Source organism: Nerophis ophidion, linkage group LG03 (assembly GCF_033978795.1).
Source record: "Nerophis ophidion isolate RoL-2023_Sa linkage group LG03, RoL_Noph_v1.0, whole genome shotgun sequence".
NCBI classification, from domain to species: domain Eukaryota; kingdom Metazoa; phylum Chordata; class Actinopteri; order Syngnathiformes; family Syngnathidae; genus Nerophis; species Nerophis ophidion.
Window position 1 is genome coordinate 9,719,040 of NC_084613.1, and position 15,952 is coordinate 9,734,991.

Consider the following 15,952-nt stretch of genomic DNA (forward strand, 5'->3'; position numbering starts at 1 on the left):
TAAATAATTTGTAAATAAGGGCAAGTAGATGAACCATCCTGTGGCTGTGAAGTCATCACCAGTAAAGTTGTAAATACTGTATAGAGTAGGCTAACCCATGTGGTTCCTGTGAATGTGAACACAATTACTGTAGTAACTAAATAACATAGTGACTGAATCAGACAAAGTAATTTGTAAATAAGGTGGCTATGAAGTGATCACCAGTAAAGTTGTAAATACTGTATAGAGTAGGGTAACCCATGTGGTTCCTGTGGATGTCAACACAATTCTTGTAGTGCCTAAATAACATAGTGACTGAATCAGACAAAATAATGTGTAAATGTGAATTGTGAATTATATTTATATAGCGCTTTTCTCGAGTGACTCAAAGCGCTTTACATAGTGAAACCCAATATCTAAGTTACATTTAAACCAGTGTGGGTGGCACTGGGAGCAGGTGGGTAAAGTGTCTTGCCCAAGGACACAACGGCAGTGACTAGGATGGCGGAAGCGGGAATCGAACCTGCAACCCTCAAGTTGCTGGCACGGCCGCTCTACCAACTGAGCTATGCCGCCCAGTTGGTAAGGTCAATAACTAGATGAACCATATGTAGCTGTGAAGTGAACACTAGTAAGGTTGTAAATATTGTGTAGAGTAAGCTAACCCATGTGGTTCCTGTGGATGTCAACACAATTCTTGTAATGCCTAAATAACATAGTGACTGAATCAGACAAAATAATGTGTAAATAAGGTCAATGACTAGATGAACCATCTGTAGCTGTGAAGTGAACACTAGTAAGGTTGTAAATACTGTGTAGAGTAGGCTCACCCATGTGGTTCTTGTGGCTGTGAACCCCCGGCTTATTTTCAGTCTTTTTCATGAAGTTCAAATCACATGCCTGCATATGTTATTTATTTTTCAGGTTCATCCAAACTATGAGCGAGGGTCTTTCTGAGGTGGGCCAAGCCCGAGCGTGGATAAGTTTAGCTCTGGAGAAGAAGATGCTGTCTCAACACCTTAAAGAGCTGCTCACGAACCAGGAGTTGCTCAGGTGAATGAACGAAACGGATGACTGATCTCACCTCTCCATCGCTGACCTCTCTGCTGCGTTTCGGACGCCCAGGCACTTGTACAAACCCCACGCCTTCCTGCTCTGCGAGGAAGAACGAGAGCAGTTCCTGTTCCATCTTCTCTCCCTCAACACGGTGGACTACCTCTGCTTCACGCGGGCCTTCCACTCCATCGGTGAGTCGGACTTGTCTCGTTCGCATCGGAAAAAGACAATTTCCTCTTCGTAAATCCCACACAAACAGATATTCCATACCGGGTGGCGATCATCCCCATGAAGAAGCTCAGCATTGCCATGGCGACCGTCAACCCCTGGGTGTGTGTGTCTGGAGAGATGGGAGACTCAGGGGTCCGACAGATCCCCAAGAACACGCAGGATATTTTCTTCCAGGTCTGTGACGCAAATCGCGTTTTTAAATAGCAACTTTAGAGACTTGAGGTATTATTTTCTTTTCCTACTAGTGCAAGAACCTGGGACGGCTGAGCACTTTGCAGCTGGGACAGGAGAACTCGGGCCTGCTGGCCAAGTGTCTCATCGACTGCGTGATGGTCTACAACGAGATCACGGGGCACACCTACAAGTAAGAGCAACTTTTTTTGTTCTGCTACTCCCTAAACACCGATACAGTCGCCGGTGAAAAGATGCTGTATAGCTCGGTTGGTAGAGTGGCCGTGCCAGCAACTTGAGGGTTCCAGGTTCGATCCACACTTCCGCCTTTTCTAGACACTTTACCCACCTGCTCCCAGTGCCACCCACATTGGGGTGAATGTGACTTAAAGGGGAACATTATCACAATTTCAAAAGGGTTAAAAACAATACAAATCAGTTCCCACTGGCTTGTTGTATTTTTTGAAGTTTTTTTCAAAATTTTACCGGTCCCGGAATATCCCTGAATAAAGCTTTAAAGTGCCTTATTTTCGCTATTTTCGAAACCACTATCCATTTTCCGGTGACATCATACAGTGCTGCCAATGTAAACATCCATCCATCCATCCATCATCTTCCGCTTATCCGAGGTCGGGTCGCGGGGGCAACAGCCCAAGCAGGGAAACCCAGACTTCCCTCTCCCCAGCCACTTCGTCTAGCTCTTCCCGGGGGATCCCGAGGCGTTCCCAGGCCAGCCGGGAGACATAGTCTTCCCAACGTGTCCTGGGTCTTCCCCGTGGCCTCCTACCGGTTGGACGTGCCCTAAACACCTCCCTAGGGAGGCGTTCGGGTGGCATCCTGACCAGATGCCCGAACCACCTCATCTGGCTCCTCTCGATGTGAAGGAGCAGCGGCTTTACTTTGAGTTCCTCCCGGATGGCAGAGCTTCTCACCCTATCTCTAAGGGAGAGCCCCGCCACACGGCGGAGGAAACTCATTTCGGCCGCTTGTACCCATGATCTTATCCTTTCGGTCATGACCCAAAGCTCATGACCATAGGTGAGGATGGGAACGTAGATCGACCGGTAAATTGAGAGCTTTGCCTTCCGGCTCAGCTCCTTCTTCACCACAACGGACCGGTACAACGTCCGCATTACTGAAGACGCCGCACCGATCCGCCTGTTGATCTCACGATCCACTCTTCCCTCACTCGTGAACAAGACTCCTAGGTACTTGAACTCCTCCACTTGGGGCAGGGTCTCCTCCCCAACCCGGAGATGGCACTCCACCCTTTTCCGGGCGAGAACCATGGACTCGGACTTGGAGGTGCTGATTCTCATTCCGGTCGCTTCACACTCGGCTGCGAACCGATCCAGCGAGAGCTGAAGACCCCGGTCAGATGAAGCCATCAGGACCACATCATCTGCAAAAAGCAGAGACCTAATCCTGCGGTTACCAAACCGGAACCCCTCAACGCCTTGACTGCGCCTAGAAATTCTGTCCATAAAAGTTATGAACAGAATCGGTGACAAAGGACAGCCTTGGCGGAGTCCAACCCTCACTGGAAATGTGTTCGACTTACTGCCGGCAATGCGGACCAAGCTCTGGCACTGATCGTACAGGGAACGGACCGCCACAATAAGACAGTCCGACACCCCATACTCTCTGAGCACTCCCCACAGGACTTCCCGAGGGACACGGTCGAATGCCTTCTCCAAGTCCACAAAGCACATGTAGACTGGTTGGGCAAACTCCCATGCACCCTCAAGAACCCTGCCGAGAGTATAGAGCTGGTCCACAGTTCCACGACCAGGACGAAAACCACACTGTTCCTCCTGAATCCGAGGTTCGACTATCCGACGTAGCCTCCTCTCCAGTACACCTGAATAAACCTTACCGGGAAGGCTGAGGAGTGTGATCCCACGATAGTTGGAACACACCCTCCGGTCCCCCTTTTTGAAGAGAGGAACCACCACCCCGGTCTGCCAATCCAGAGGTACCGCCCCCGATGTCCACGCGATGCTGCAAAGTCTTGTCAACCAAGACAGCCCCACAGCATCCAGAGCCTTAAGGAACTCTGGGCGGATCTCGTCCACCCCTGGGGCCTTGCCACCGAGGAGCTTTTTAACTACCTCAGCGACCTCAGCCCCAGAAATAGGAGAGTCCACCACAGATTCCCCAGGCACTGCTTCCTCATAGGAAGACGTGTTGGTGGGATTGAGGAGGTCTTCGAAGTATTCCTTCCACCTGTCCACAACATCCGCAGTCGAGGTCAGCAGAACACCATCCGCACCATACACGGTGTTGATAGTGCACTGCTTCCCCTTCCTGAGGCGGCGGACGGTGGTCCAGAATCGCTTCGAAGCCGTCCGGAAGTCGTTTTCCATAGCTTCCCCGAACTCTTCCCATGTCCGAGTTTTTGCCTCCGCGGCCGCTGAAGCTGCACACCGCTTGGCCTGTCGGTACCTGTCCACTGCCTCCGGAGTCCTATGAGTCAAAAGGACCCGATAGGACTCCTTCTTCAGCTTGACGGCATCCCTCACCGCTGGTGTCCACCAGGGGGTTTTAGGATTGCCGCCCCGACAGGCACCAACTACCTTGCGGCCACAGCTCCGATCTGCCGCCTCGACAATAGAGGTGCGGAACATGGTCCACTCGGACTCAATGTCCAGCACCTCCCTCGTGACATGTTCAAAGTTCTTCCGGAGGTGGGAATTGAAACTTTGTCTGACAGGAGACTCTGCCAGACGTTCCCAGCAGACCCTCACAATGCGTTTGGGCCTCCCAGGTCTGTCCGGCATCCTCCCCCACCATCGCAGCCAACTCACCACCAGGTGGTGATCGGTAGAAAGCTCCGCCCCTCTCTTCACCCGAGTGTCCATAACATGAGGCCGCAAATCCGATGACACAACTACAAAGTCGATCATGGAACTGCGGCCTAGGGTGTCCTGGTGCCAAGTGCACATATGGACACCCTTATGTTTGAACATGGTGTTTGTTATGGACAAACTGTGACGATCACAAAAGTCCAATAACAAAACACCACTCGGGTTCAGATCCCGGCGGCCATTCTTCCCAATCACGCCTCTCCAGGTTTCACTGTCGTTGCCAACGTGAGCGTTGAAGTCTCCCAGTAGGACAAGGGAATCACCCGGGGGAGCACTTTCCAGTACTCCCTCGAGCGTTCCCAAAAAGGGTGGGTACTCTGAACTGCTGTTTGGTGCATAAGCACAAACAACAGTCAGGACCCGTCCCCCCACCCGAAGGCGGAGGGAGGCTACCCTTTCGTCCACCGGGTTGAACTCCAACGTACAGGCTTTGAGCCGGGGGGAAACAAGACCAATGTAAACAAACAATGGGAATAGCACAGCAAGATATAGTGACATTAGCTCGGATTCAGACTCGGATTTCAGCGGCTTAAGCGATTCAACAGATTACGCATGTATTGAAACGGATGGTTGGAGTATGAAAGTATTGAAGAAGAACTGAACTCTCGCGGCTGTGTTGGAGCCACTATGGATTGAACTTTCACAGTATCATGTTAGACCTGCTCGACATCCATTGCTTTCGGTCCCCTAGAGGGGGGGGGTTGCCCACATCTGAGGTCCTCTCCAAGGTTTCTCATAGTCAGCATTGTCACTGGCGTCCCACTGGATGTGAATTCTCCCTGCCCACTGGGTGTGAGTTTTCCTTGCCCTTTTGTGGGTTCTTCCGAGGATGTTGTAGTCGTAATGATTTGTGCAGTCCTTTGAGACATTTGTGATTTGGGGCTATATAAATAAACATTGATTGATTGATGATTGAAGAAACTGAAGCTATTGAGCGAATAGCTATTGACGCTATTCATAGCCATAGCATGGCCGAATAGCTGCGTTAGCATCGCCGGTAAAATGTGCGGACCAAACGATCAGGACTTTCGCATCTTTTGACAGTGGAGCAACTTAAATCCGTCGATTGGTAAGTGTTTTTTTCACATTAAATGTGGGTGGAAGGAAACGTAATATAGTTGCAAATGCATCTGCAGGTTATCCATACATCTCTGTGCCATGTCTGCTTTAGCACTGCCGGTAAATAGCATGTTAGCATCGATTAGTTGGCAGTCATGCCGCGACCAAATATGTCTGATTAGCACATAAGTCAACATCAACAAAACTCACCTTTGTGATTTCGTTGACTTTACCATTGCAAATGCATCTGCTGGTTATCCATACATCTCTGTGCCACGTCTGTCATCGCCGGTAAATAGCATGTTAGCATCGATTAGCGTAGCATGTTAGCATCGATTAGCTGGCAGTCACGCCGCAACCAAATATGTCTGATTGGCACATAAATCAACAACAAAATTCACTTTTGTGATTTCATTGACTTTATCGCTGCAAATGCATCTGCAGGTTATCCATACATCTCTGTGCCATGTCTGTCATCGCCGGTCAAATGTGGAGACACTGGTACAGTCAATGGGGGTCTGGCGGCACTCACTTTGGCATCTTTGGGCCAGTGGTGCAACTTGAATCCCTCCCTGTTAGTGTTGTTACACCCTCCGACAACACACCGACGAGGCATGATGTCTCCAAGGTTCCAAAAAATATTCGAAAAAACGGAAAATAACAGAGCTGAGACCCGTGTGTGTAATGTGTTGAAAATGAAAATGGCGACTGTATTACCTCGGTGACGTCACGTTCTGACGTCATCGCCACCAGAGCAATAAACAGAAAGGCGTTTAATTCGCCAAAATTTACCTATTTAGAGTTCGGAAATCGGTTAAAAAAATATATGGTCTTTTTTCTGCACCATCAAGGTATATATTGATGCTTGCATAGGTCTGGTGATAATGTTCCCCTTTAAATATCGGGTTTCACTATGTAAAAGCGCATTGAGTCATTAGAGAAAAGCGCTATACAAATATAATTCACTTCACTTCACGCTCCATTTTTGTAAAGAAAACGTCAAATAACGCGGAAGAGCAAAGTGAAAGTTGCAAAATGTATACAGTCGTGGTCAAAAGTTTACATACACGTGACAACTTCACTGGTTTAGGGGTTTGTACAGTGGGGTAAAAACGTATTTAGTCAGGTACCGATTGTGCAAGTTCTCCCACTTAAAATGATGTCAGAGGTCTGTAATTTTCATCATAGGTACACTTCAACTGTGAGAGACAGAATGTGAAAAAAAAATCCAGGAATTCACATTGTAGGAATTTTTAAGAATTTATATGTAAATTATGGTGGAAAATAAGTATTTGGTCAACCATTCAAAGCTCTCACTGATGGAAGGAGATTTTGGCTCCAAATCTCACGATACATGGCCCCATTTATTCTTTCCTTAAAGGGGAACATTATCACCAAACCTATGCAAGCGTCAATATATACCTTGATGGTGCAGAAAAAAAGACCATGTATTTTTTTAACCAATTTCCGAACTCTAAATGGGTGAATTTTGGCAAATTAAACGCCTTTCTGTTTATCGGTCTTTTAGCGATGACGTCAGAACGTGACGTCACCGAGGTAACACACCCGCCATTTTCATTTTCACTTTACAAACCGGGTCTCAGCTCTGTTATTTTCCGTTTTTCGACTATTTTATGGAACCTTGGAGACATCATGCCTCGTCGGTGTGTTGTCGGAGGGTGTAACAACACTAACAGGGAGGGATTCAAGTTGCACCACTGGCAAGAAATCTGCCGCCAGACCCCCATTGAATGTACCAGAGTGTCTTCACATTTGACCAGCGATGCTAAGACAGACATGTTACAGAGATGTATGGATAACCTGCAGATGCATTTTCAACGATTAAGTCAACAAAATCACAAAGGTGAGTTTTGTTGATGTTGTTGACTTATGTGCTAATCAGACATATTTGGTCACGGCATGACTGCCAGCTAATCGATGCTAACATGCTATTTACGCTAGCTGTATGTACATTTGAAACTAGATACCCACATTTGATGCGAAACAAACACTTACCAATCGACGGATTTAAGTTGCTCCAGTGTCACAAGATGCGAAAGTCCTGATCGTTTGGTCTGCACATTTTACCGCCGATGCTAATAAGGCAGCCATTCTATGGGCCACTTCATTAGGTACACCCACGCTATGGCCGAATAGCGTCAATAGCTATTAGCTCAATAGCTTCAATTTCTTCTTCAATGTCGTTTTCGCTATCTGCCTCCATACTCCGACCATCTGTTTCAATACCATCTGTTGAATCGCTTAAGTCGCTGAAATCCGAGTCTGAATCCGAGCTAATGTCGCTATATCTTGCTGTGGTAACCGCCATGTTGTTTGTATTGGCAGCACTGTATGACGTCACAGGGAAATGGATAGCGGTTTCGAAGATAGCGAAAATAAGGCACTTTAAAGCTTTATTTAGGGATATTCCGGGACCGGTAAAATTTTGAAAAAAACTTCAAAAAATATAACAAGCCACTGGGAACTGATTTTTATTGTTTTCAACCCTTTTGAAATTGTGATAATGTTCCCCTTTAACACAGATCAATCGTCCTGTCCCCTTAGCAGAAAAACAGCCCCAAAACATGATGTTTCCACCCCCATGCTTCACAGTAGGTGTGGTGTTCTTGGGATGCAACTCAGTATTCTTCTTCCTCCAAACACGACAAGTTGAGTTTATACCAAAAAGTTCTATTTTGGTTTCATCTGACCACATGACATTCTCCCAATCCTCTGCTGTATCATCCATGTATCCATTTTGGTATAAACTCAACTCTTCGTGTTTGGAGGAAGAAGAATACTAAGTTGCATCGCAAGAACACCACACCTACTGTGAAGCATGGGGGTGGAAACATCATGCTTCGGGGCTGTTTTTCTGCTAAGGGGACAGGACGATTGATCCGTGTTAAGGAAAGAATGAATGGGGCCATGTATCGTGAGATTTTGAGCCAAAACCTCCTTTGAATGGTTGACCAAATACTTATTTTCCACCATAATTTACAAATAAATCCTTTAAAATTCCTGGATTTTTTTTCCACATTCTGTCTCTCACAGTTGAAGTGTACCTATGATGAAAATGACAGACCTCTGTCATCATTTTAAGTGGGAAAACTTGCACAATCGCTGGCTGACCAAATACTTTTTTGCCCCACTGTATATGAAATACACATATTATGAGAATAAATGTATCAAAAAGGAATATTTTGTTTGTTTTTACTACTTTGTTTTAACATTACACCTACCAGTATGATTTTTAATTTGATTATTTTCTTATTTACAATATGGTGTCACTGTTCATTTATATGATGCATCAATATAAGAGACTTTTTGTTCACTTTGACATATTTGGGGATTTGCTTCGCTTCATTTGACCACAGGTGTGCACAATCACCACAATTTCCTCTTCCAATTTGTCCGAATCTTCATATTTCTGACAGGTTCCCGTGCGGTCGCTGGCTGGGCAAAGGCGTGGGCGACGGCAGCCTGGAGCGAGTCCTCATCGGTCAGCTGGTGTCCCCGGGCGGAGACGAGGATTCCGGAAGGTGGACGGGGACGCCGCCGCCGCCGCAGGAGCTGGCCTCGCCTTCCCAGGGCGTGCGTGCTGTGCTGGGATCTCTTGGCAACCGAACCAGTGCGTACTGACCACACTTTCGCTCCTCCCCACAAAGGCTGACCCACTTGTTAGGAAGCTTCAACAAACCGAGTGGCCCGGTATCACATTCCCTATCTCACGTTTCTCTTGTTGACAGGAGTTCTGTCTGTTGAAGTGCACGAGGACATGAGGGAGGCGGCCAATAATCTGGTCAAGCACTTCCACAAACCTGAACAAGAGGTGCGTGTACTGGAAGGACAGAAAAGTACTCAAAGCTCAACAGCGCCTCTGCTGGTTGCAGCAGGGCATTACACCATGTTTGCCATACGGGGAATTTTTTGTAACAGACACCTTCATAACAATATGGACAATATGCACACGGCAAATATATATATAATGTAGTAACATACACCTTCATAACAATATGTACTATCTAGACCTGGGGTCACCAACGTGGTGCCCGTAAGGACCAGATGAGTCGCCCAGTGGCCTGTTCTAAAAATAGCTCAAATAGCAGCACTTACCAGTGAGCTGCCTCTATTTTTTTTATTGTATTTATTTACTAGCAAGCTGGTCTCGCTTTGCTCGACATTTTTATTCTAAGAGAGACAAAACTCATAGAATTTGAAAATCCAAGAAAATATTTTAAAGACTTGGTCTTTACTTGTTTAAATAAATTCATTTGTTTTTTTACTTTGCTCCTTATGACTTTCAGAAAGACAAGTTTAGAGAAAAAATACAAGCTTAAAAATGATTGATGGTAGAGCGGCCGTGCCAGCAACTTGAGGGATGCAGGTTCGATTCCCGCTTCCGCCATCCTAGTCACTGCCGTTGTGTCATTGGGCAAGACACTTTACCCACCTGCTCCCAGTGCCACCCACACTGGTTTAAATGTAACTTAGGTATTGGGTTTCACTATGTAAAGCGCTTTGAGTCATTAGAGAAAAGCGCTATATAAATATAATTCACTTCACTTCATTTTAGGATTTTTAAACACATATACTGTTTTACCTTTTAAATTCCTTCCTCTTCTTTCCTGACAATTTAAATCAATGTTCAAGTAAATTATTTTTTTTATTGTAAAGAATAATAAATACATTTTAATTTAATTCTTCATTTTAGCTTCTGTTTTTTCGACGAAGAATATTTGTGAAATATTTCTTCAAACTTATTATGATTAAAATTCAAAAAAATTATTCTGGAAAATCTACAAAATCTGTAGAATGAAATTTAAATCTTATTTCAAAGTATTTTAAATTTCTTTTAAAATTTTTGATCTGGAAAATGTAGAAGAAATAATGATTTGTCTTTGTTAGAAATATAGCTTGGTCCAATTTGTTATATATTCTAACAAAGTTCAGATTGGATTTTAACCTATTTAAAACATGTCATCAAAATTCTAAAATTAATCTTAATCAGGAAAAAATACTAATGATGTTCCATAAATTCTTTTTAAATTTTTTCAAAAAGATTCGAATTGGGTAGGTTTTCTCTTCTTTTTTTTTCGGTTGAATTTTAAATTTTAAAGAGTCGTAATTGAAGATAAACTATGTTCCAAAATGTAATTTTAATTTTTTTCATGTTTTTTCTTCTTTTAAACCCTTCAATTAAGTGTTTTTTTCATCATTTATCCTCTACAAAAAAACTTCCGTAGAAGGAAAAAAAATGTACGACGGAATGACAACAGAAATACCCTTTTTTTTTTGCTTGATATTTATCTGTTTCTATATATATTTATCGTGAGAAATCACTAAGATGATCAATGTTTCCACAAAGATAAATATAATTATTATTAATGATAACATAGAGTTGAGCAAATTGGCTATTTCTGGCAATTTATTGAAGTGTGTATCAAACTGGTAGCCCTTCGCATTAATCAGTACCCAAGAAGTAGCTCTTGGTTTCAAAAAGGTTGCTGACCCCTGGTTTAGGTAATACTGCATTTGCTTCAAAATGCCCCAATGGTACACACAGCCTACTGGATGATGCCCAGTGGGATGTGCTGTTGTTATCTACCACCTCTTCAGACTAGGCCTTCCTTACCATCTGTGTTTATTTCACCAAGGCAGCATTTTTGCCTGTTTTTAAAAATGCGGTCCGTGAAGTGAATTGTTGAAGACTTTGACCTGGGATCCTATTTGTGTGTCTTTGTCCCCCCGCAGAGAGGAAACGTGACCGTCTTGTTATGCGGCGAAGGAGGTCTGGTCGCCTCTTTGGAAAAGTTCCTCCTCCACGGCTTCAAGTCCAGTCGTCTTTTCCAGCGGAACGTCTTCGTCTGGGACTTCGTGGGTGAGTTCTGTCCCCACCTGCTGGCCATTAATCTGAACTACAAGCCCTCTCCACCTCGCTGGAGAGCCGCTGACACATTTTGGTGTGACTCCGCCTCCTCCCCCCCCCCAAATAGAGAAGGCAGTGGTTTCCCTGGAGACGGCGGATCAAAATGGCGACCTGCCGGGCTCCATGCTGAGGAAGGAGCCGCCCTGCGACCTGCTCTGTCATTACGTCAACTGCATCAACGCCTCGCCGCGAAATATCGGGAAAGAGGGGAAGTTCCAGTTGCTGGTCTGCCTGGGAGTCAGGTGAGCAGCTGTTATACTTCTTTTTTTATTATTTCTTCGTGCACATAATGAATATTCATCAAGTGTTTGGATGTATTCATTCAAAAGACTTACTTATATGATAATGACGTACAAACCCCGTTTCCATATGAGTTGGGAAATTGTGTTAGATGTAAATATAAACGGAATACAATGATTTGCAAATCATTTCCAACCCATATTCAGTTGAATATGCTACAAAGACAACATTTTTGATGTTCAAACTGATAAACATTTTTTTTTAGTGCAAATAATCATTAACTTTAGAATTTGATGCCAGCAACACGGGACAAAGAAGTTGGGAAAGGTGGCAATAAATACTGATAACGTTGAGTAATGCTCATCAAACACTTATTTGGAACATCCCACAGGTGTGCAGGCTAATTGGCAACAGGTGGGTGCCATGATTGGGTATAAAAACAGCTTCCCAACAAATGCCCAGTCTTTCATAAGAAAGGATGGGGCGAGGTACACCCCTTTGTCCACAACTGTGTGAGCAAACAGTCAAAACAGTTTAAGAACAACGTTTCTCAAAGTGCAATTGCAAGAAATTTAGGGATTTCAACGTCTACGGTCCATAATATCATCAAAAGGTTCAGAAAATCTGGAGAAATCACTCCACGTAAGCGGCATGGCCGGAAACCAACATTGAATGACCGTGACCTTCGATCCCTCAGGCGGCACTGTATCAAAAACCGACATCAATCTCTAAAGGATATCACCACACGGGCTCAGGAACACTTCAGAAAACCACTGTCACTAAATACAGTTTGTCGCTACATCTGTAAGTGCAAGTTAAAGCTCTACTATGCAAAGCAAAAGGCATTTATCAACAACATCCAGGAACGCCGCCGGCTTCTTCGGGCCCGAGATCATCTAAGATGGACTGATGCAAAGTGGAAAAGTGTTCTGTGGTCTGACGAGTCCACATTTCAAATTGTTTTTGGAAATATTCGACATTGTGACATCCGGACCAAAGGGGAAGCGAACCATCCAGACTGTTATCGACGCCAAGTTCAAAAGCCAGAATCTGTGATGGGGGTGCATTGGTGCCCAAGGCATGGGTAACTTACACATCTGTGAAGGCACCATTAATGCTGAAATGTACATACAGGTTTTGGAACAACATATGCTGTCATCCAAGCGCCGACTTTTTCATGGACGCCCCTGCTTATTTCAGCAAGACAATGCCAAGCCACATTCAGCATGTGTTACAACAGCGTGGCTTCGTAAAAAAGAGTGCGGGTACTTTCCTGGCCCGCCTGCAGTCCAGACCTGTGTCCCGTTGAAAATGTGTGGCGCAAATGAAGCGTAAAATAGGACAGCGGAAACCCCGGATTGTTGAACGACTGAAGCTCTACATAAAACAAGAAAGGGAAAGAATTCCACTTTCAAAGCTTCAACAATTAGTTTCCTCAGTTCCCAAACATTTATTGAGTGTCGTTAAAAGAAAAGGTGATGTAACACAGTGAACATGCCCTTTCCCAACTACTTTGGCAAATGTTGCAGCCAGGAAATTCTAAGTTAATTATTATTTGCAAAAAAAACCCAAAGTTTATGAGTTTGAACACCAAATATCTTGTCTTTGTAGCATATTCAACTGAATATGGGTTGAAAAGGATTTGCAAATCATTGTATTCCGTTTATATTTACATCTAACACAATTTCCCAACTCATATGGAAACGGGGTTTGTACTTATACTGTACTCTTTACATGTTGAAGTATCCTTTATACCCATAAGATAGTTACATATTGTATCTAGAGTACTGTTTACATGTTTTATACGGATAAGATAGTTACATATATGATAATAAAGTACCTACAGTATTGTTTGCATGTTTTGTACCCATAAAATACTTACATTTATGATAATGAAGCACATATACTGTTCTGTTTACATGTTGAAGTACCTTTTATATCCATATTAAGATAGTTACATATATGATAATAAGGTAGTAACAGTACTGTTTACATGTTTTATACCCATTAAAATACTTATATATTATGAACTACATATACTGTACTTTTTACCTGTTAAAGTCCCTTTTATACCCAAAAAATAATTACATATTTGATAATAAAGCACCTACAGTATTGTTTACATGTTTTGTACCCATAAAAGAGTTACATACAGAGTTTGATAATAAAGTACATACAGTACTGTTTACATGATTTTTATCCATAAAATACTTACATATATGATAATGAAGTACATATACTGTACTGTTTACATGTTGAATTACCTTTTATATCCATAAGATGGTTATATATTTGATAATAAAGTACCTACAGTATTGTTTACATGTTTTGTACCCATAAAATATTTGCATATATGATAATGAAGTACATATACTGTACTGTTTACTTGTTGAAGTACCTTTTATACCCAAAAAATTATTACATATTTGCTAATAAAGTACATAGAGTACTGTTTACGTGTTTTATACCCATAATCCAATCCAATCCACTTTATTTATATAGCACATTTAAACAACAATAACGTTTCCAAAGTGCTGCACAGCCATGTTTAAAATAATTGTTAAAAAAAATAATAATAATAATAATAAATACAAATAAAATAAATAAAAAAAAAAAAAATATATATATATATATATATATATATATATACATATTATGCTCCACCATAAGATAGTTATATATATATATGATCATAAAGTACCTACAGTATTGTTTACATGTTTTGTACCCATAAAAGAGTTACATACAGAGTTTGATAATAAAGTACATACAGTACTGTTTACATGATTTTTATCCATAAAATACTTACATATAAGATAATGAAGTACATCTACTGTACTGTTTACATGTTTAATTACCTTTTATATCCATAAGATAGTTATATATTTGATAATGAAGTACCTACAGTATTGTTTACCTAAAGGGTGTTCAATGTGCGGCCCACAGGGAATTTTTTAACGGCACATTCTAAAATTACGATTGAAAAAAATAAACAGTGGTATAAAAGAGCAAACAGGTGAAATTTAACAAGAAAATGTTGCAATTTTGACTCTAATAACACAAAGCTGCCATGCAGGCTGTTTATTTCTTTAAAAAAATAACAAATTAAAATCAATGTCATTATGAATTATTGACCTATTCAAGGCTCCGATTACATCACATTAAATATTTTTGGGTTAAAATGCTGCATATTTTGTGTTTGCCATAAGTTTTTATTTTAAAACGAACAATCAAAACACATAAACAACATTAATACTTAAAGTTGACAATAGATCTGAAGTTGATCTTGAGATTATTGTGTTAAAAGTAAACAAAAAAAATATAATTGCTTTTTTTAACACTTTAATGAATAGGACCGTTTTGGATCCCCAATTATTTTAGTGGGATTTTTTTTTTAAGTGCCATTGCTCAAAAAAATAATAGTGAATTAAAATCAGTGTTGTTATGACTTATTATATTTTTAAAGCTACACTTATTATATAATCTAAAATATTCCACTTAAAAATGTTATTGGGTGAAAATATTGCATATTTTGTGTTTTTTCTATTAAAAAAATGGTTTTCTTTGACAAAAAGAGCATACAACTTTTTTTTTTTTAATGTTATATTGACAGATAGACCTAATGTTGATCTAGAGATTTAAGCCTATCATAATAATAATACTGAATAATGACACATTTTTTATATATTTTTGACCAAAACCCTTTGGTGTCACCAGGATTAAGCCTGAGTGCAGGCCTAAATGTTTATTTTCATACATATATTGTATTGGTTTTTAAAATAAAAAATATCAAAATGGCCCCAGTTTGCTTTGATATTTCAGTGTGCGGCCCTCAGTGGAAAAAGTTTGGACACCCCTGGTTTACATGTTTTATACCCATAAGAGAGTTACAAATATGATTAAGTACATGTACTGTACTGTTTACATGTTTTATACCCATAAAATACTTGCATGTATGATAATAAAGTACATGTACTGTACTGTTTACATGTTTTATACCCATAAAATACTTGCATGTATGATAATAAAGTACATGTACTGTACTGTTTACATGTTTTATACCCATAAAATACTTGCATGTATGATAATAAAGTACATGTACTGTACTGTTTACAACAGGGGTCACCAAGGCGGTGCCCGCGGGCACCAGGTCGCCCGTAAGGACCAGATGAGTCGCCCGCTGGCCTGTTCTAAAAATAGCTCAAATAGCAGCACTTACCAGTGAGCTGCCTCTATTTTTTTAAATTGTATTTATTGACTAGCAAGCTGGTCTCGCTTTGCTCTACATTTTTAATTCTAAAAGAGACAAAACTCAAATAGAATTTGAAAATCCAAGAAAATATTTGAAAGACTTGGTCTTCACTTGTTTAAATAAATGCATTTATTTTTTTACTTTGCTTCTTATAACTTTCAGAAAGAC

At 41.8% G+C, this 15,952-nt stretch overlaps 1 protein-coding gene across 1 annotated transcript in view; it reads left to right on the plus strand.

Annotated features, from left to right (window-relative positions):
• LOC133549090 (DENN domain-containing protein 5B-like) overlaps positions 1-15,952 on the plus strand; it is a 102,859-nt gene that overhangs the window by 81,551 nt on the left and 5,356 nt on the right. Inside the window, 8 exon segments of the mRNA XM_061894210.1 lie at positions 904-1,032; positions 1,105-1,226; positions 1,295-1,440; positions 1,512-1,630; positions 8,801-8,994; positions 9,113-9,195; positions 11,118-11,244; positions 11,360-11,534. Of these exon segments, the coding sequence (XP_061750194.1) occupies positions 904-1,032; positions 1,105-1,226; positions 1,295-1,440; positions 1,512-1,630; positions 8,801-8,994; positions 9,113-9,195; positions 11,118-11,244; positions 11,360-11,534 (1,095 nt within the window).